Source organism: Dissoconium aciculare (assembly GCF_010015565.1).
Source record: "Dissoconium aciculare CBS 342.82 unplaced genomic scaffold K489scaffold_8, whole genome shotgun sequence".
Lineage (NCBI taxonomy): Eukaryota > Fungi > Ascomycota > Dothideomycetes > Mycosphaerellales > Dissoconiaceae > Dissoconium > Dissoconium aciculare.
In genome coordinates, this window is record NW_022984958.1 from 889,318 (window position 1) to 908,205 (window position 18,888).

At 52.9% G+C, this 18,888-nt stretch overlaps 8 protein-coding genes across 8 annotated transcripts; 5 read left to right on the top strand and 3 right to left on the bottom strand.

Annotated features, from left to right (window-relative positions):
• Positions 1-377: 377 nt before the first annotated feature.
• K489DRAFT_402544 (NEDD8-activating enzyme E1 regulatory subunit) lies at positions 378-2,322 on the bottom strand (the record flags this gene model as incomplete). The annotated part of the gene is made up of 3 exons (XM_033607052.1): positions 2,158-2,322; positions 1,791-2,090; positions 378-1,739 (listed from the first exon to the last, which is right to left on the bottom strand). Exons 1-3 carry the CDS (start codon positions 2,212-2,214, stop codon positions 378-380), a joined length of 1,719 nt encoding a protein of 572 aa, XP_033458719.1. The 5' UTR covers positions 2,215-2,322.
• A 180-nt stretch (positions 2,323-2,502) lies between these two features.
• On the top strand, positions 2,503-4,125 carry K489DRAFT_381669 (ribose 5-phosphate isomerase A family protein). The gene has a single exon (XM_033605185.1). The coding sequence runs from the start codon at positions 2,825-2,827 to the stop codon at positions 3,716-3,718; it is 894 nt and encodes a 297-aa protein (XP_033458720.1). The 5' UTR covers positions 2,503-2,824; the 3' UTR covers positions 3,719-4,125.
• A 590-nt stretch (positions 4,126-4,715) lies between these two features.
• Positions 4,716-6,054, bottom strand: K489DRAFT_359492 (cysteine proteinase; the record flags this gene model as incomplete). The annotated part of the gene is made up of 2 exons (XM_033602601.1): positions 4,716-5,793; positions 5,982-6,054. Coding segments are annotated over 2 exons (1,149 nt in total), but the record flags the coding sequence as incomplete, so codon positions are not given.
• Positions 6,055-6,903: 849 nt separating this feature from the next.
• Positions 6,904-7,631, top strand: K489DRAFT_254242 (uncharacterized protein). The gene has a single exon (XM_033599981.1). The coding sequence runs from the start codon at positions 6,943-6,945 to the stop codon at positions 7,540-7,542; it is 600 nt and encodes a 199-aa protein (XP_033458722.1). The 5' UTR covers positions 6,904-6,942; the 3' UTR covers positions 7,543-7,631.
• A 1,556-nt stretch (positions 7,632-9,187) lies between these two features.
• K489DRAFT_254244 (uncharacterized protein) lies at positions 9,188-9,497 on the bottom strand. The gene has a single exon (XM_033599982.1). The coding sequence runs from the start codon at positions 9,449-9,451 to the stop codon at positions 9,236-9,238; it is 216 nt and encodes a 71-aa protein (XP_033458723.1). The 5' UTR covers positions 9,452-9,497; the 3' UTR covers positions 9,188-9,235.
• Positions 9,498-9,582: 85 nt separating this feature from the next.
• K489DRAFT_322090 (COPI associated) lies at positions 9,583-10,726 on the top strand (the record flags this gene model as incomplete). The annotated part of the gene is made up of 7 exons (XM_033601598.1): positions 9,583-9,602; positions 9,824-9,895; positions 10,039-10,082; positions 10,178-10,192; positions 10,252-10,320; positions 10,421-10,556; positions 10,690-10,726. The coding sequence occupies 7 exons, from the start codon at positions 9,583-9,585 to the stop codon at positions 10,724-10,726; spliced, it is 393 nt and encodes a 130-aa protein (XP_033458724.1).
• Positions 10,727-13,746: 3,020 nt separating this feature from the next.
• Positions 13,747-15,543, top strand: K489DRAFT_321569 (Xanthine/uracil permease; the record flags this gene model as incomplete). Its single annotated transcript, XM_033601555.1, has 1 exon — positions 13,747-15,543. The coding sequence occupies one exon, from the start codon at positions 13,747-13,749 to the stop codon at positions 15,541-15,543; it is 1,797 nt and encodes a 598-aa protein (XP_033458725.1).
• Positions 15,544-16,318: 775 nt separating this feature from the next.
• On the top strand, positions 16,319-18,848 carry K489DRAFT_321316 (acyltransferase-domain-containing protein; the record flags this gene model as incomplete). The annotated part of the gene is made up of 2 exons (XM_033601539.1): positions 16,319-16,975; positions 17,034-18,848. 2 exons carry the CDS (start codon positions 16,319-16,321, stop codon positions 18,846-18,848), a joined length of 2,472 nt encoding a protein of 823 aa, XP_033458726.1.
• Positions 18,849-18,888: the final 40 nt, after the last annotated feature.

Here is an 18,888-nt window from a genome sequence, read left to right on the forward strand (position 1 = left end):
CAACGCTCGACTTCATCGCGTGGAAATGCCGGTTTTCTGGGGAATATCTTCGGGAACAAATTATACTCCGTGATAAATCGTCATTGCGCGACAGCTTGGCGGAAGACTGGATGGCTCGCGTGGAATGTAAGTCTGGGGGACTCGGGTAAACTTGCACTTGAAAGTGAATGGTACCTGAGTGCGGTTAAAATGATGCTTTGTAGAGACAGCGATAGCTTCCTTACGCAGCCTCGATTTTCGTTTTCGTAACGTCATACATCATATCCGCAAGAAAGAGCCTGCCTCTTCCCGCACAGGGTCTTTGGCACTCCTGATATCGTTCCAGTATGAGAATGTCCACGACTCCCTCGGTACCAGCAAAGGAATTTGTGCATCACTCAAACTCGTCCCACCCAAGTCCGGCTCTCAATCCCATCCCACACGCAGACATTATCCACCGGAACATACTGCTCGGTGATAACCTTGATCGCCTCCTGCGCGACTAATCCGCCCGTCAGGGAGGCGATATTATGCAGCTCGGCGCCCCCCGCACGAGTCAATTCGACACAGTATTTGCCTAGTGACGCACGGAGATGGTCGTACTCGGGATTTTCGATGCGGGTGCCTGCTTCAGAGATCAAGGCATCTGTGATCGTGTGCGCGATGCCCGTCAGTTTCTCCGCATCGACGTCGACCTCGGCGTCAGACGAGCCGGGAAGTCGTAGACCTTGTCCGCCGAGTTCGGAGTCTGGAGTGGAATGTGTGGCAAGGAATTCGTCCCAGGCTAGGAAGGCAATGTACAGTGGGAGCAGGCTCTCCGGGTTGGTCAGGTCGTTCACGAGTGATTTTGCACGGTCGCCAAAGCTGAGCTTTTGACCTGCGTCGACGACCTTCAGGGGCCGCCCGCGAACCAGAGAGATGTGAGCAGCTCCTTTGCAGAAGTTTTCAATTTCTTTGTCGTCAATCGAAGGGAGTGATGGTGAGCGACCGGTTGACTTCTCTAAAGCACGAACAGTTTTTGTGACCTCTGCGCAATCCGCGCGGGCTTTGTCTTTGTATATGTTTTGGAGCTGAATATAGGTCTCTGACTGAGCCTTCATGTCAGGTACAGCACCAGGGAGAGGAAGTTGGTTGTGTTTGGTGTAGAACTGCTGGACTGCATTCGCGATCAGCCAGAAAGGCGGCGATGTCGTGGAAAGTTCTTGTGCCTCGGGGGCATTGAGAATCTCTCGCACATTCGAAGGTAGCGAAGGCGGGTTTAACGACTTCAAAACTGCAGCGCAGGCCTCGTCGAAGTTCTCTTCCGTGGCGCTGCCCTTTCTTAATTCTTCTCGGAAGGCCGACTTCTCCTTGTATGTCTCAGGCAGTTTGCCTTCATGTTCGGCCTTCCATACCTCAAGGTAGTGTAACAGCAAGCAAAGATAGGGTATGTGTGCAAAGTCTTCGCCATTCATTTTGTCCATATCTGCCGTTTTCCGCCGCGCGAAATCTGAGAGCTCCGGCCAGGGTCGTGTAAGTCGCAGGTCTGTCGTGCCCGTCGGATCGGGATGTGTGTCAACGATAGGGAACGCAGGCGGTAGGGAGATGGAAAAATGTGAGTAGAAGCCGACACAATGGAGGTAAAAGGTGGGGATGTTGCTTGCGCGAGTCTGAACCTCGATGTTGCGTAGGATGACCGAGTCGACCGGTGCTGCGACAAGGACCAAGGTATATGGCTCGAAAGCATTCTTGCCGGTGACCCATGATTCCAGAGGCTTTTTCTAGAGTTAGCACAGGTATTCGACCTTCCACATGTGCTCGTAAACCCATACCTCTGTAATCGCATGTCCATCAACGTCCGGATTCAACTCTTTCAGTAGCCTCGTCGTCTGTTCTGCACGAAATTTGCCGAGCGACGCATCCTCCAGGAAAAAATTCACCCCGAGGTCAGCTTCGGTGACCACTTCAGAGTCGAGAATGCTGAATTGCCCGATGCCAGGCAGAACGAGGTTCTTCAAGGTCTCCACCCCAGTGACGCCAGATCCATTGTTGATGAGAAGGATGTGGGTGTTCTCCAAAGCGATCTGGCCAGTAGCTCCCCACAGGCGTAATTGACGATCGTATCTCTTCTCCTGTACTCATCAAAAGCGTCAGCGATTGCGAAATGTCGTATCGCGCAGGATTTTGTTCATTGCTTGCCTTGGCTGTGGGTATGCCTTGCAGCGGCGGTGGTACCTCGACGGCTATGTCAGCCATGGCATATGCTCTTGCAAATTGGTGTAGATGAGAAGGCCGGATGCGATAGAGATGGTGTTGTTCTCTCGCAACTTTCCAGGTCACGAAGTGATTCAAGTGAGTTCAGAAAGATGCTCAATTCGCGTTCAATGGAATGATGAATGTTTAGCTAAGCAGCATGACGATCCTCAAAGCGTTCACCAGGAACGCGCCGCGCACCGCCACAAGATCGCGGGGTGAGGGTCAAGCCGCTCAATGACCTCAGCCCGCGGAATACATCAATCATTTTCATCGTCCGAAATCACTTCCGGTCGTTCGGCTGTTGGATTAGGAATCGATCAACTAAATTGAGAAAGGCATCAGTAGAGACCTGATCATCAATTGTATCATCACTGGGGTATCATCATTTCTCTACCGTAATCGGCATTCATCCATTGATCCTGCTCCAAGATTTTTTCCCGTTCCATTAATGCAAGCTTCTCCGAGAGCTCTCCGAATCTTTCCCTGGTCCTCATATACCACGAACCTCCGCAGATTCGTCCCAAGTCAGCGTACAAACTTGCAGCCAGTTCATACCTCCATCATTTCCCGTCCGCATATACGAAACAACCACACCTCCCCATCCGCCAAAATGGCCGCCGCAGTCAATGTTTCCGTCGACAAGGCCCACTCGACCATCGAGTCCGCCAAACGAAAAGCCGCCTATGCCGCGGTCGCCGCACACTTCGACAGCTCAATGCCCTTCGTCGGCATCGGCAGCGGGAGCACGATCGTCTACGGCGTGGAGGCCATCGTCGAGCACTTGAAGACACACCCGCCGCCGGCGGGACACATCAACTGGTTCGTGCCGACGGGCTACCAATCACGGAAGGTGATCGAAGCGGCAGGGCTCAACCCCTTGAGCTTCGACAGTCTGCCCGCGGATGCGATGCTCAGCGTGGCGTTCGACGGCGCAGACGAGGTGGATTCGGATCTGAACTGCATCAAGGGCGGCGGGGCGTGTCTGTTCCAGGAGAAGCTGGTGGCGCTGCGGGCGAAGAAGTTCGTGTGCATTGCGGATTACCGCAAGAAGCAGGAGAATCTCCTGACGGGCTGGCCGGCGATTCCGATCGAGATCGTGCCGATGGCGGAGAAGCCGGTGTTGGCGGCGTTGCGGGCGTTGGGCAGTACGGATCCCAAGGTCCGCGAGGTGACCGGTCAGGCCAAGGCCGGTCCGCTGCAGACCGATCAGAACTTCTACATTGTCGATGCGCCGTTCCGGAAGCTGTTGAACCGCAGCGACGTACGGGCGTTGAGGGTTGCGCATGTCGAGGACCCGGGCTACACGGTCCCTGAGCTAGCAGAGGCGATCAAGAGTATCCCGGGTGTCCTGGAGGTGGGTCTCTTCTGGGGTATCAATGGAGATGAAGCGGCGAAGAAGGGGCTGAAAGGTCAAGGTGGGCAAAAGCCCGTAGCCGTCTACTTCGGCATGAGTGACGGCGAGGTCTCTGTGCTAGAAGCGAAGAAATCCGACGATGAGCAGTAGAGGATCAGCATGCCCAATTTGCAATGAGATCCGGAGAGCATTTCGCGTCGAGGCATACGTGGGCCGGGGAACGACTGGCGCACAGCGTGCAGACCCAGCTCCAAGATTCGATGCATACATTGTGCACGAAAGTGACGACCTTCACAGTCTTCAATAATTCGGTGGCTTCGCCACGAAATCCATGGCACGACGACACGTTGTGAAAAATGAGTGAAAATGTTGATCGAAAAGCCATGCCATACAAGTGCTCGCCGTGAGCGTCTCTGTATGTCACGTTGATGTATCATTATGCAAGTCATGCCATCGTGCAAAATGCTGTGCCACGCCACCAGGAAACGCTACAAATCCGCCCCGCTATGCTATGCTATGCTATGCTTTGCAATATCATATATTTCCGCAGTGCCATGCGAGTGAAACCATAGCCCAAAGAATGCTCTGAACACAACTTTCGTGAAAGGGTGATGTCTGGAGAAGAGCTGAAATGATTGGAGACCGTAGCAAACATGATTAGATGTACAGCGTCCGTAAGGTCTCCACCACAACAGGAGGCTTTTCCGGCGATGAGCCTGCTCCAGTGGCACTCTCGTGCGGAGCATTGGCCGTCTTTGCACGGATAGGAATTAGTGGCGCGTGGGATCGAATCTGCTGCTGCTGACGCTCTTTCCTTGCTGCCTTCTGTGCTAGCTTTTTCATGTCCTTGCGATCGCGGGCGGAGACGCGTTGCTGACTGCTACCACTTGATGCATTTGGTGGCGGTGGAGGACGTGGCGGAAGTAGTTTTAAACGAACGGTCGGCTTGGCAGGTTTAGATGAATCGGGAGCGATGTCCAAAGTATTTGGTGACTTTGACAAGTCTATATTTGTGGTCGTGGCAGTCGACACCGCCGGCAAGCTCGGTGCAAAGGTTGACTCCCCCATCACTGTCTCCAACCACGGCCTACGTGGTGCTTGTTGTGGTGTTGTCCGTATGGTCTTTGTACTCGAAGCTGACTCGGCCCGGGCTTCCTCTGTGAAGTTTTCTTCGACTGACGACGGCTGTGTGCTGGCGCAACTTGTCCGTGATTGGGCATCCTGACGACTTGACGATGTTTCAGAATCCCAGCCCGCACTGCTTTGCGGAACGCCTGCCAGACTCTCCTGGCTGCTGGCCTCCATCTCCGTGAAACTTGCAATATTCGATAGAGCATGTGCACCTTTAGCGTCTGCTCGTTTGGCGGTCCTGCCTTGCAACCCTCCTCGGGAGCTTCGCCTCCTGTCTTGCCGCTTCTTGGGTCCAGCGTGCACATCATCCTCACTGTCCTGATCCCGCTCGACGCTCGAACTTTCTTGATAGGACGACGATCCAATGCTGCTATTCGCGTTCTCTTCGTCCGCATCGAGCAGACGGGACACGGCTGCATTTATATCTCCCCGGCTAGCCTCCAATGCTCTTTTGATGGTCGGTTTGTCCGCTAGGAACGGCAACGATTTCTCCACCACATCGATCTGCCAAGGTAGGACCTGTGGCGTACGTGCTAGTTGATCCTTCTGTGCCTGCTCTTCCTGAGGTGTCAAGACCCGCACTAATACGTTGGGCGGACCGGCATGGGGTCCGTCGAGGTTACGTATGGAGGAATAGTGTTCCCAAGCATGATAGGCGATGTGTGCTGTTGGTCGAGCACTCGTTGGATCCCGCGGCTGTTCCGATGGAGTCTCGTGCGACGGGTTTGGTGATACGATGAATGCAAAATCCCTCTGATAGATCTTGACGTCGTATGCGAAGGCGGCCGCGAAGGCTGTGATCTCCATGTTGTCGCCCCAGGTCCCGCCTCGAGCCATACTCTGCAGATGGCTTTCGAAGACGCGGTCGATTTCCGACGAGGAGGGTGGTGCGGTGTTCGTGGATGGCATCGAATAGGCCCCAGCATTTTTCCGTTTCGGATTGCGGCGGATGCCACCACCGGGGTGCACGTCGATGAATTGTTTGTAATAGTCGGCCTGTTCACGCATATGGGTGATGACCCGGGCTCGAATATTGGCATGCTCATCTTGGTGACCGTAGATTTGATCGGAAAGGGCGTTGAACAGACAATTGCCTATGCAACACGGAAGCAAGTCAGTAAAGGTGTGCTCACGTGTCACAACTAACCAGATTTTGGTCTGGTTGTAAATGAGAGTTGATCAACCGTGACGGGACGGTGTAGGCGTTGTAAAGTCGTCCACTATGATGAGATACACATGGCTAGCCTAAGGAGGATGGAAGAGGACAATAGGATAAACGCACCATCTCCACGAATGTCCGCAGCGTAGAGGCCCAGGGCGGACAGCAGCGGAAACTCGTCAGATGCACCGCCCATTGCACATGTGCGGAAGTTGAGGGAGAAGAATGAGCACTTTGCTCATACGACGATAGGTTGTATCCTCATCCAAGGGAAAGTCCACAGTGGTGACTGCAAATACGTGGTGATAATTGTATGATGCTCAAGGCTTGAGTGCTTCAGGTGGGAGAGCAAAAGCGTTGCAGAATCAAGTAAACGACGTGCGTACAGCGGCGTCCAGCGAATTTCAACGACCCAATGTGAGAGGATGCCGATGAGCTGTCTGTTGTGATGACAGTAGTGCAATTCTACGGGTTGGTAGAATATGCCGGGACAGAAGGCAGAGATCGTGTGTACGGAGAGTAATTTCAAAGTAGTCAGACTGATGAGGTGCTGGCAGGTCGAGGTGGTGGTAGTGTAATGAGGGTGTTGATGAGTGACAGGTACGGATGATCAGCAACAGCGTCTATGGATGATGGACGATTAGTTTCGGACGAGCTGTGCCGCCACCCTCTTCCAGGCTGAAAGCGAGAATGATCGATGATTATGTGAATCTTGCTTTGCAGGAGAAGACGCAATGTATTTGGTTTGTGACAACGACGGATGCGGTATGTGCAATTATGTCTATGTGTAGCAGTGAGGAAAAGGCAATAGAGTGCAGAAAGAATAATAATTATGAGGGAATGATGGAGCCAAAATGATGATGGTGACACACTTTCATCGGGGGACATTTCCCCCCAAGCTGGCAGTTGGCGGTGGTGATGGTGGTGGTGGTGGCAGCCGTAGACGCACACCCACACACACCCGCTGCGGCACAAGAAATACTGTGCAGCTTCCTTTTGGGATGCAGCTTTCCCCAGCCCACACGCACAAAGCCACCCCGTCGGTCAAAGTCAACAAGATTACCCGCAAATCCCTAATCTCCAAATGACTCTCGCTTCTTCCAACCTGATCAGGGAGGACTATATTGATCATGAAGCTCCTGAGTGCCGTGGAGAAGGCAAGCAATCCACACATTGTTGGCACAATGAGCTCTTGGTTGTCGTGCACCGCGGCATTCTTTTCCCTGATCACGGGGCGAGCAATAGAAAATGCAACGATTTGCACCGGCCCTGTGTGGATGGGGAAATAGCGGCGGGTTCCGGGTGCGGGCGCTCTCTCCTGGCAAATCTTTACCCCTGCTTTTTCCCTTTTCCAAAAGATCAGATCTACCTAGTGGAGCTTGAAATGATTCTTCACTCTAGAATCTGCCCAGGTGTGTTCTACTCACTCAGTCCCGTCATTCGCTGTCGGAGGCTGACCACATCTGAGACAAATTCTGGAGGTCGATCGATGGCGGCTGAGCATAGACGTCATTCAGGACGACCTCCACCGCTTTTGAACTCGTGGAGAATGTCTGCAGTACCGCATGCGTATAGCACATGCTGGTGCGTGAATAATCAGTTTGCTCTTTGCCGCACAAATGCTCGCGGAGACGGTGTGCAGCAGACCCAAGACGAGCATGCGTGCCTCGGGTATACACGGTGACACGGTCGTTGCGTAGTCAGCTTCGATAATACAGTACTGTAGATCAGGCAAACGCACGCTCCTTTCGAATGTCTTTATTATTACAGTGCAAACGTCGGTGAAAATGGACGACATAATTCATGCTTACCATCTCGGCTTTATGCTCCCCTCAAACGAGTCTACTGGATTCTTTCTTTTTTTCCCTCCTTCTAGCTGCAGAACAGCTTCACGTAACGGTCGTCGGTGCACGGGCACCAATGAACCACATAGAACCGCGGTCATCATCGAGTCGATTTCGAATCTCCTGCCCCAGTACCATGGATCGATGTGGACTTGCATTGTTGGCACTCGTACATAGGTATCATCGTTGATTTTGTTTGTTGTGTCGAGCGAAGTGTCGATACGAACTATCATATGGATACTTTCAAACAAATTTGATGATTTCTCCTGCTCACGTCTGCAGTTCCGCGCCAGTTCACATCTATGTGCAGTACCGCAGCTATGCAGTCGACTTCGTCATGCTTGCACAAGAGCTAATAAGCTGCGAGCTTCCAAAGATAGACATGTCTACTTACTGGGGTACAAGGGATTTCCACAGAGCTGCTGTCTGCCTGGCTGCATCACGAGGGCTCGGCAGCCGACCTCATGCACGCAGTGCAACTGTCGCTGCCTTGCATCATCTTACAGTACAGTACAGCACCTCGACAAAGTGGACTTCCGCCTGTGTGTACATCTCGCCTACAACAAGTCTAGGTGTCCAGCGACAATGATAGCTAATTTCGGAATACACTCGGCGTACGAGCCGGGTTCGTAAACGGTCTGTCCTTCACTATCATATCCTCAAACATGCGTGCGTCTCGAACCATCGGACCAGTACGTCCGCCCGCGTCGCGGAAGCCGTCACCGAGAAGCCGCCGTACCGCGGACCACTCAACCGGCGCCTTTTGTTCATCAGTGGCGTCCTAGCAAATGGGAATTTTGACCGAGTGGTGAAACATTGGATGACCGGATTTTGTTAATGCCTTGTCGTTCACCATCCCGAATCAATGTTGTCTGCAGATCATCGGCTCTTCGAGCTGTCATGTTTCTGCCTGACGGAAGGGACATCCTTGATGCCAGCTTGGCTCTCAAGGATTCCCGACGGACCTTTCAGGCACTGATGCTTTATTAACATCATGAAATCGTTCCCACCGTCGGAGTTGATATCGCGGTTCAAAAATTTCATTGGCTTGGTATTGCTGAATTCATCCTACAGCAATCTCTTGACTAGATATGGCTGCATACTTCCGGCGATCATAACAAACACCTCCTGTTTCAATTTTGAGCTCCTCGGATGCATCCTGAGCACCCCGAGGGTACCGAACGAACGATTTGTATCAAAGCGAACACGCGAACTCCGCCCACCTTCCAGCAACACCTGCTTTACACGATGCCATGAAGACAAACGCACACCATTTTCCATCCACAATCGAGCTGGTCCCTCGGTTCCACTCACAGTCGGAACACATACAGACCTAGTAACCTGCTTCGGGGGCCAGGAGGCAGACAGGTTTCTTACGATATTACTCGCTGCTTGCAAATGTGCAAAGGGCTGCGGACGAGTCCACGCGTCTACCTAGGGACAGTACTCTAAAGGCTCGGGCTTGCATGTGAATCTGGCTCCAGCTCCAGTTGCTTGAACACTAGGGTTGTCCTTGCTGGGGTCCCCATGAATTTAGAGAAAACAATTGGCGAATGACGTCGAAATGGAGCTGCCTGCGCTGTCTGTGACGATAAGCCCTGATTTCTTTGCTCCAGGGCTTCGACTTTGTTGCTCCTGACTGAGCTGGATGATGAATGTGGAGGCCAAGCGGGCCATGACGAACAGGGCGTGCGCAGCAGCAGCTCGCCCGGCGTTGGCACGGACCCCTTTATTGTTCAGACATGCCATGCTCTCCCCTAGCTTCGTGATAGTTTATACATACTGTTGTCCCAAGGTCTGTCTACTGCCTCGCATACAGCATCTCGTCGCAAGTCCATTCACAGCTCCACCACCAACAATAAATTTCCGCCGCCATCGCAATGGATTTCTCCGACATCTTGTTCGTACATCCCTTCCTTCTCTCGTCACCCCGAGCTCCCAAACCATCAACAGCAGATCCATCTCCGCACGCGTCCCAACATCTATCCCTCCAATGGTTCTGCAGAGCCATATCGAAATAAACGATCCAGTCAACAGAACTTGACAATTCCATTCGTCTCCGCAATGAGCGATACAATCGCTCGTCCTCTGGATAGATCGCTGACCAATGGTTTCCAACAGCCGCATCGTCAACCTGGCCACAGGTGTTTTCATGCTCCTGGGTGGTATCAGCCAATTCTTTCCCGCCGGGATGTAAGCTACCACACCCCTCTCGATGTCAGATGGTTGCATTCATTGCCCGAAATGAGACAATCCGGGCAAGCAAGAGACGGAATGAGGAAATGATATAGGTCAACAGCCAAGAGACACAGGGTTAATTTATCGTTTAACTGCAGAAAGGGAATCATCGTTGGCATCTTCTTGATTATCTTTGGTTCAGGTACGATATCGCCCGAGGCGCAGATGTCTCTGCCATGCGCAATTGCGCGCAAACATGCAAAAGAACTTTGGGCTGACAATACACCTCGAAAACAGCGACTGCGCTTCTGGGTAATTACTCCACTCGACGATCTTTAAGCGCGCTTTGAAGTCTGACCGCTCGGAATTAGAATTCCAAATCCCACCTCAGACAGCCCGCTATGCCTCCTTCATGTTCTCGTTCCTCGGACGAGGAGCCTGTAAGTATCCAATGCCCTGGCAGCTTATACAGCCATCCCGACGATGAGCCCATGTTTGGGGGTCCTGATCTTATCTGACTCGCCCGGCCAAAAATTCTAGTCTACCTTTTCATCGGCGCCATCGCAATCGGTGAAAAGTGGTACAACATCGTCCCCGGCAGTCTCACTGCCCTCGTCGGCCTGGCCTACATCGCCCTGGAATTCGTGCCTCAGATCGAGCCGCCAGCGAACATGAGGTGAGTGGTCTACGAAATACGGAAGAGCTGGTGCACGATGAAATGAGCTACGCCTGGCGTGTCGGTTACACAGAATCAAATCATCAGTATTGGGATGAAAGCAGTTCAAGATCTGACAAATCTAATCGCACAGGGACGCCGATGCCGGATGGGGAGCCGAGCAGGTATAAAGCATCACTCATGAAAGCAGCTGCCTGCATTTCCAGGCGTGACGTCGGCATGACACGCGAAGCAAGCCATATTAGAGGGGAAGACAATGCTTCTTACCAGGCGCGCGACGCCCTTGCGGTTGCATTTACGGGCAAGCAAAGTGGGTCAATCAGGCGAATGCGCTCGACAAGGAAAATCAGCTCGCAGGACCCGTGTCACCAAAGTGCTTCGCCCCTCGTCTCTTGCACGTGAAGTCGCGCCGCAACGAGTGCTTCCGTGGTGATCTTCACTAGGCTTCCCACGGATCACCTCCCTCCGTATAATATGAAAACTTAATCCAAACACCCCTCCTACCAATCGATCCTACATCCCTCGATCAATAGTAAGTCGTCTGGCGAAATGGTCTTATCCATGGGCCTGATGGGTTTGTACCCATAGGTCCGAACAAATAATCATGTCCGGGTACAATCGCAGGAAAACTTGCCGTTTCCGCGTGCGAAACAAAACCAACGAGTTAGGAGGTGTATTTTCATGCAATTCTACAGTACGACGAGACGGAACGCTCGCCTTTTGGGAAACTGAGCTGTACAACCAGACGAGAAAGGGCAAAAGTAGCGAGAAATACCCAAGGCTGTTGAAGGAGAGCGAAGAAGAAGAAGAAAAAAAAAAGGAGTTGCATCTGTGAGTAGAATTGTGGAGCGCAAATCCTCACAGGGGAAAAGGATTTCTCCACTGTCACAATCGACTCAAGATAGCACTCGATGTCCCTTCCATACGGCGTTTTTGGCACCAGAGTAAATCAATCGTCTCTCTCTCGCTCTCTATCTCTCAGAACGTCATCTGAGCTCTAGCTGTGCCTTCTCTATCCTTTCCGTCATACCATTCCAAGATCTTCGCCTAACACCGCGACAAACCAGCACCGGGTGATATCGTCGAGGCCGTGGAACAGCGGCTAGCTGGATCGCCCTCCCGCTCACCAAATAGCTATCGATATCGAGGAAACGATGAAGGCACCTACCTGTCGCCCTAGTGGTCTGGCCTGTTTCGAAGATTTCCGGGGCTGGGTATCTGTTGCCTCGGAAGTCTATCACGTTGTGATCGACATGTTGCTCTCGTACGCGGTAGAGGTCATAGTCACAAATTAAAATATGGCCGCGGGCATCCAGTCCGATGGCTAGAGGGCGAAAACGCAGAGCGGGTAGCCTTGCAGACCCATCTATTCTGCTATATCTACAAGTTCGGCCATGTAGGTTGTTATTCTTTGCAGGGGAAAATGTCGGTCCCGCTGTACATAGCAGAATACTCGGCCTCCTCCGATCCAGAGCGAGAATGTATGGCACCCTTCCAGGTCTTGCGCAACATGTTATAGAGCCGGCACGGCTAGTGTGGGCTAGGCAGTCTGATAAAATGCAGTGTTTCTGCACTCACGATCCAGTGGGTGACTCGCAACCGCTTTGACCACATAAAGCGGTTCTGTGTCCTTCTTCCGCCACTTCATTGTCGGGAAGAACCCTCCATCCACGATGTGAAAATGAGTCCTGAGCTCGGGGCCAAGATGGAGGAGTTTTCTCTCGCGATATGCTAGACCTAGGGAAGCTTTCGCAGCTGGACCTGGAAGATCGAATCATAAAGCCTCTAAACGAGCGCCAATAAGCTTGTAGTCAAGATCTTTGAAGGTCAAAATATTGTGGACAGGAATCTGTGTGTCTAGCTGAGGAAACTGATCTGTACTTTGAGATACAACTCAGGATCGTCTCTTGTATGTCACGGTAGAGGTCGAACGTCTGGATCGGTTCGAGGCAACTCATCGATGTGGGTCTCCGAGAAACTTGCACAGGTCGAGGGAGGCCTGCGCTTAATCGCACGTTCTGATAGTGCGTAAATCACAGTGAATCTAATGTTCTGTAAACTCCTCTGGTGGTACAATATCCGTGGGAAGGTATATCTAGTAGAGCTGTACATACAACCCTTTGGCAGCGTACTGTCCCCGTCAGCCTCCTGCGCACGCAGGGGTAGCCAATCCCGACGAGGATATCCTCAAGGCATGATGTTTTCAACAGCAGTCAACCATAGCGCATGAAGCAGAGCTGGGCTGTCTCCAGTGAGGCTGTCTTGTGCCTGGATGCCATATGCTCAGTACTTCGAGGATACATAGGCCTTCTGATGATACAGATTGATGTGGTTGTGGCTGATGTCTCAAGTAGGGCTCGGCGGGCAGATCCGATCAGTTCGCTACTGTCCGCTCACGTGCGGTTGTCCGTCGCATTGGAATTTATTCTGATGACTCGGCTAATCGAGTAATTCCTTATCGCCGCCACCTCCGATATGCTACAGTTCCATCACATCTGCTGGGGAAAATGGACATGGCTCATACAACATCACCCAGCAATCAGCGGTCCACGGAGATCCGACACCGGCGAGATGCAATTCAATTGGTAGGGCGCATTGAGATCTTCCGTGCTTACTCTCGCTCCCACGTCGAGGCCACGCATATCAACATGTCAAGACAGTCGTGCGTTGCGTCAGCAACTAGACCACGCCTAATCGAACGCCCACATCCCTAATACAGTGCGCATTGGAACTAGACTCTCGAAGGAATCTCCGAAAGTGCGAACTGTATGCCACCCGCGTAGACTTATCTCCTCTTCGTGGCATGATCAGCCCTGCAATCACTATCTCTTGCACATCTTTGTGTATCGGATCGTCCCACCGAGACGTTGAATAGGCCAATTATGTAAAGAGGTTCAAAGTACTTCCCCAAAAGCAACCATTATCTTTCACTATCGAGCGTTCTAGACGATCAAAAAGAGGCATCTCGACAACGGTCTGGCTGATATCTCACGTGCCGACCGCCAGGCTCGTTTCACTGGCACAACTACAAGATAAATACTGCACAGGGTCTGTCTAGTGTCTGTCTGATCTTCCAGGACCTCGACTAGTTGCTTCTAGCTCGCGGCTCATGCCTGAAGAACATCGCTGCTGAATCAAATTTGTGCAACGACATCAGTCTGTCTCGACGACAGTATCCACTCGATCCAAGATGTCGTCGGCGAGGGCATCTCCAGAATTCGTCAAGGACGATCATCCTGATCGCATCGGACCTGATGTTGATCCTAAACCCACCTGGGCCTCCCGCGGTCGCTCGATCGTGCGAGCATTCACAACCAAAGAAGGCCTCATAGGCGACTACGACTATGCATTCCTCTTCACACCGGATATCCCGTTCCTGAAACGACCTCGACGTGCGGCGCCATTCTTCGGGCTCAACGACCGCATGCCACTCCTTCTAGCCTTACTGCTCGGTTTCCAACATGCACTGAGTATGCTCGCCGGAGTTGTGACTCCACCTATCATCCTCGGAGGCGCGGCCAATTTCACACCGGAAGTCAACGCATACCTTGTCAGCACTTCACTCATCGTCTGCGGTATCCTTTCGTCCATCCAGATCACCCGTTTCCATCTCTTCCGATCCCCATACTATCTAGGAACAGGTCTGATTTCCGTCGTGGGAACATCATTCGCAACGATCCCTGTGGCAACCGGTGCACTTTCGCAGATGTATGCATCAGGATACTGTCCGACCGCAGCCAATGGCACGAAGCTGCCCTGTCCAGCCGGATACGGCGCGATTCTCGGCACGGCATGTCTCTGTGCGCTCCTCGAAATCTTTCTCTCTTTCCTCCCGCCGCGCTACCTTCGCAAGATCTTCCCGCCGCTTGTCACCGGTCCTACCGTTCTGCTGATTGGTGTTCACCTCGTCGAGACTGGTCTGAATAATTGGGCTGGTGGATCTGGCGGCTGTCGCAGCCGACCGACCACTGGTATTTATCAGCTTTGCCCGACCATTAATGCACCTCACGCGCTGCCCTGGGGTAGCGCTGAATACATCGGCCTAGGATTCCTCGTCTTCGTCACAATCATCTTTTGCGAGCGATTTGGATCTCCCATCATGAAGAGCTGTGCTGTCGTCCTTGGTCTGCTCGTAGGCTGCATCGTCGCCGCCGCTTGTGGCTACTTCTCCCGCACCGGGATTAACGCCGCTCCTGTTGGTAGCTTCATTTGGAAATACACCTTCCCGCTGTCGATTTATCCGCCCATCATCCTACCTTTACTCGCTGTCTACATCGTTCTAACGATGGAGGCCATCGGCGATATCACGGCCACCTGCGATGTGTCCAACCTGCAGGTCGACGGACCCATCTTCGACAGCCGCATTCAAGGTGGCGTTCTCGCCGACGGCCTCAACGGTATTCTCGCCGGTCTCGCCACCATTACGCCCATGTCAACCTTTGCCCAGAACAACGGCGTCATCGCATTGACTCGCTGCGCCAACCGCAAGGCCGGTTACGCCGCCTGCTTCTGGCTGCTAATAATGGGCATTTTTGCCAAGTTTGCCGCCGCCCTCGTCGCCATTCCCAGTGCAGTCCTAGGCGGAATGACCACTTTCCTGTTCTCAGCCGTCGCGATTTCCGGCATTCGTATCATCTCCACCGCGCCTTTTACCCGTCGCAACCGCTTCATCCTGACTGCTTCGCTGGCGGTGGGATTCGGAGCGACCTTGGTGCCGGATTGGTTCGATCATGTATTCACCTATGCTGGCTCAAACCAGGCATTGATTGGATTCATTGATGCGATTGAGTTGGTCATGGAGACCGGATTCGCAGTAACGGCATTCATTGCGTTGATCTTGAACTTGGTTCTGCCGGAGGAGCCGATCGATGAGAATGTTCTTCCAGCCATCACGGCGGAGGCGCCTGATTCTGAGGAGGACCGCGAGGAGTGGGATAAGATCCAGCCTACGACGTCCGGTAAGGAGGCTCAGGTGAAGGTGGCTTGAGGACTGTATTTCAATCTCGTGTTTATGATTTATGATTGACTGCTGAATTTGTCTTTTGTGTATTTATGAATAAATTTTGTCTCGTCAACAAACCGTGTTCACAAGGAAGTAGCATTGTCTTCTATCTTCGGTAAATCGACTTGCGTTCGTACCCAGTTATAACAATCGCCCATGCGTCTTTTCGAACCGCACACATCAACATTGGCCACTCTGGGTGTTGATCGGTCATGATTGGCACACACTCTCCGCCGCACAAAGACAAGGCTCTACGGTAAAATGTTTGTTGTCTCCACCGAGGATGGCATCAGATGCAGACCGAATGCTGTGCCACAATGCTGTCGAGGCACATATCGCGATGGCTCGCAGGGCTTTCCACTCAACACATGCAGGTTGACAACGTGTTGCCATTCGGTGCCATCTTTCCCTCCAAGCTTATCGCACCTCCGTCCATCCTGACTGGTCCCGCTGTTGCAAAGCAAAGCTTGACCGGCTCGTCATTGCGGCCGGCATTAGTTGGCCTTCTTCTCCGCATTTCGTGCCCACCGATTTGGTTGAGATCGGCGAGTTGACCCCGACCACCCCATTTTAGGGCTTCCCCAACTTTATCCTACTTTCATGCATTGTATGACCTCCGACGGGCACTCTACTGGACGTTGCGCTCCTCCTTCACTGCCCTCGTTCTTTGCTTGAGATTTGGCGAGTCAGGCATTGTCATATTTACTCCCATCCTCCTGTCGCTCAACCTCCCGACAATTCGACCTTCGCCGCGCACACAATGTCCGACAACTCCTCTCCAGGCGGCACTCCTGCCCCCGCCGGCGCCGTGGCCGACTGGGCCATCTTCGGCGACGAGCTCAAGGTCGTCGACACCAATGTCGAGCATGAACTTCTCGAACCATACGCCAGCTTTCGTGATGCGCCTATCAATGCCATCTCCGAGTTGGGCTTGCACTTCCTCGGAACTGCCTGGCGCAGTTATGACCAAATCATCGGACAGCCCATCTTCTATCCGGGCTTCACTGAGAACATCAAATCACTCACCATGGCTCAGCCTCGGCTGAAGAGCAAGATTCGCAGTCTCGCGACAAAGCGAGTCGAGGTTGAGGTCAAAGAGGGACAATATGGCGGTGTTGCTGCCACGGGTGAAGAGCCCGCTGTCAAGGCTGCCCGCAATACCCGCCGCAAGCAGATTGAGAGTGAGCTATCCACAGTCGCCGACGACTGGCTCGATAAGTTGGTCTGCAAGATGGAGGGCCGATACTTCATTCGTGGCGCGTACTACCTTGCTACGCAGCTTCTCACTCGTGCCTACCACCAGGGTATTCACGTCAACAGCCAGGAAGTGCTCCAGCTTCGGACCGTTGCCAAACAGGCAGCCAAATTGAAGCAGTCAATTGTCTTTCTACCATCACATCGATCACACGTAGATTATGTAAGGCTCTATGACATCTCAAACCATGGATGAGTAAAGCATGACTGACACCACATAGGTATCTTTACAAGTCATCTGTTTCCGACTTGGTATGGCACTCCCAACAGTGGTTGCTGGAGACAACCTCAACTTCCCCGTGATCGGAAGCTTTTTGCAAAACGCCGGTGCTATGTACATTCGACGATCCTTCGGTGACGATCAACTCTACTCGACTTTGGTGCAGACTTACATCGATACCCTCATGCAGAATGGCCATAACGTCGAGTGTTTCGTCGAGGGTGGACGATCGCGTACCGGCAAGCTACTGCAACCCAAGTTCGGTATTCTGGGTTTCTATCTCGACAGTGTCCTCTCCGGTATAGTCGAGGATGCCTGGATCTGTCCTGTGTCCACACAATACGACAAGGTCATTGAAGTCGACTCGTACATTAGCGAGCTACTCGGTCAGCCCAAGAAGAAGGAAGACTTGGCGGGATTCCTATCTGCCTCGAATGTGCTTTCACTCAAATTGGGCCGTGTCGATGTGCGATTCCAGAAGCCTTGGAGTCTGCGCCAATTCATCAACGACCAGGCTTCTCGCCTGGTCAAGGATCAGCCCACCACTCCCAAGGTTCTCATGCAGCCGAACATCCGACGACCAATTCTGAGCAAGCTCGGCTATCAAGTGTTGGCTGAGATTAACGAGGTTTCTGTCGTGATGCCGACTGCGCTTGTCGGAACCGTGCTATTGACCCTATCCGGTCGCAGTGTCGGTCGTGCCGAATTGGTTCGTCGCGTTGCCTGGTTGGGAGCTCGTATTGTCAGCGAACAAGGTCGCCTCGCGCATTTTAACGGAAACACCGTCGAGAGTGTCGTTGACAAGGCTCTTGAAGTACTCGGTCCGAAACTCGTTGGACGCGTTGATGACCTCCCCGAGGAGATGTACTATGCCGAGGACCGTTTCCAGCTGAGTTTCTACCGCAACATGACCATCCACCTCTTCATCTCACAGGCGCTCGTCTGCGCGGCTGTCTACACCAAAGTTAAGCACAGCATCAACGAGACCATCTCCGCACGTGAGCTCTACGACTATGTCAACTTCTTGTCTCAGCTCTTCCGTACCGAGTTCATTTTCCCTGCCACTTCTCTCGAGGACAATTTCCGCCGCACTCTCGAGGGCCTCGTCGCCGACCGGGTCCTTTACACTACACCTGATCCGGCCAACCCAGAGTCCATCGCTACCATCGAACTTCATCCCGATGAGCGTGCCCGTGGCCTTGAGAACTTTGACTTCTACTGCTTCCTGATCTGGCCATTCATCGAGGCGTCCTGGTTGGATGGTATCTCGCTCTTCATGCTCAGCCCCCCTCCCACCTCACCCGACCAATCCGTTTATCTCGACCTCTCAACCTTCCAAGAAAAAGCCCAACTCCTCGGCAAGACCCTCTTCCACCGCGGCGACCTGAGCTACTACGAAGCCGTCAACAAAGAAGCCCTCAAGAACGCTCTTGGCCGCACCGAAGAAGAAGGAATTGTCCAAATCACTCGCCCGGATAAATCCGAAGGCGGGAAAATTCCCCAGCGCATCCGTCTCCACCCCGACTGGCTACCACCGCGCGATGCCCTCGGCAAGCTCACTCCCAATGCGGTCGTGGGATCCCGTCTTTTCGCTTACTGCGAGGCGATTCACTCGTCCAGAAGAGTCAATGGCGAGACGCACAAGGATGGTGGCGCAAGTCTTACTACGCGTGTACTCCAGCTCGCGGAGATGGTGGCGGGTGACGATCTTTTCGAGACAGCCGTGGCGGAACCGCTTGGCACGCCAAAGGTTCTGAGACGACGAGTTGGTATTCGCACTGGAAGAGGTGCGAACGGGAAGGCCTCGAGACTGTAGAAGGTACAAGAACAGGGGAGCGGGATTTCATTCGGTTTCA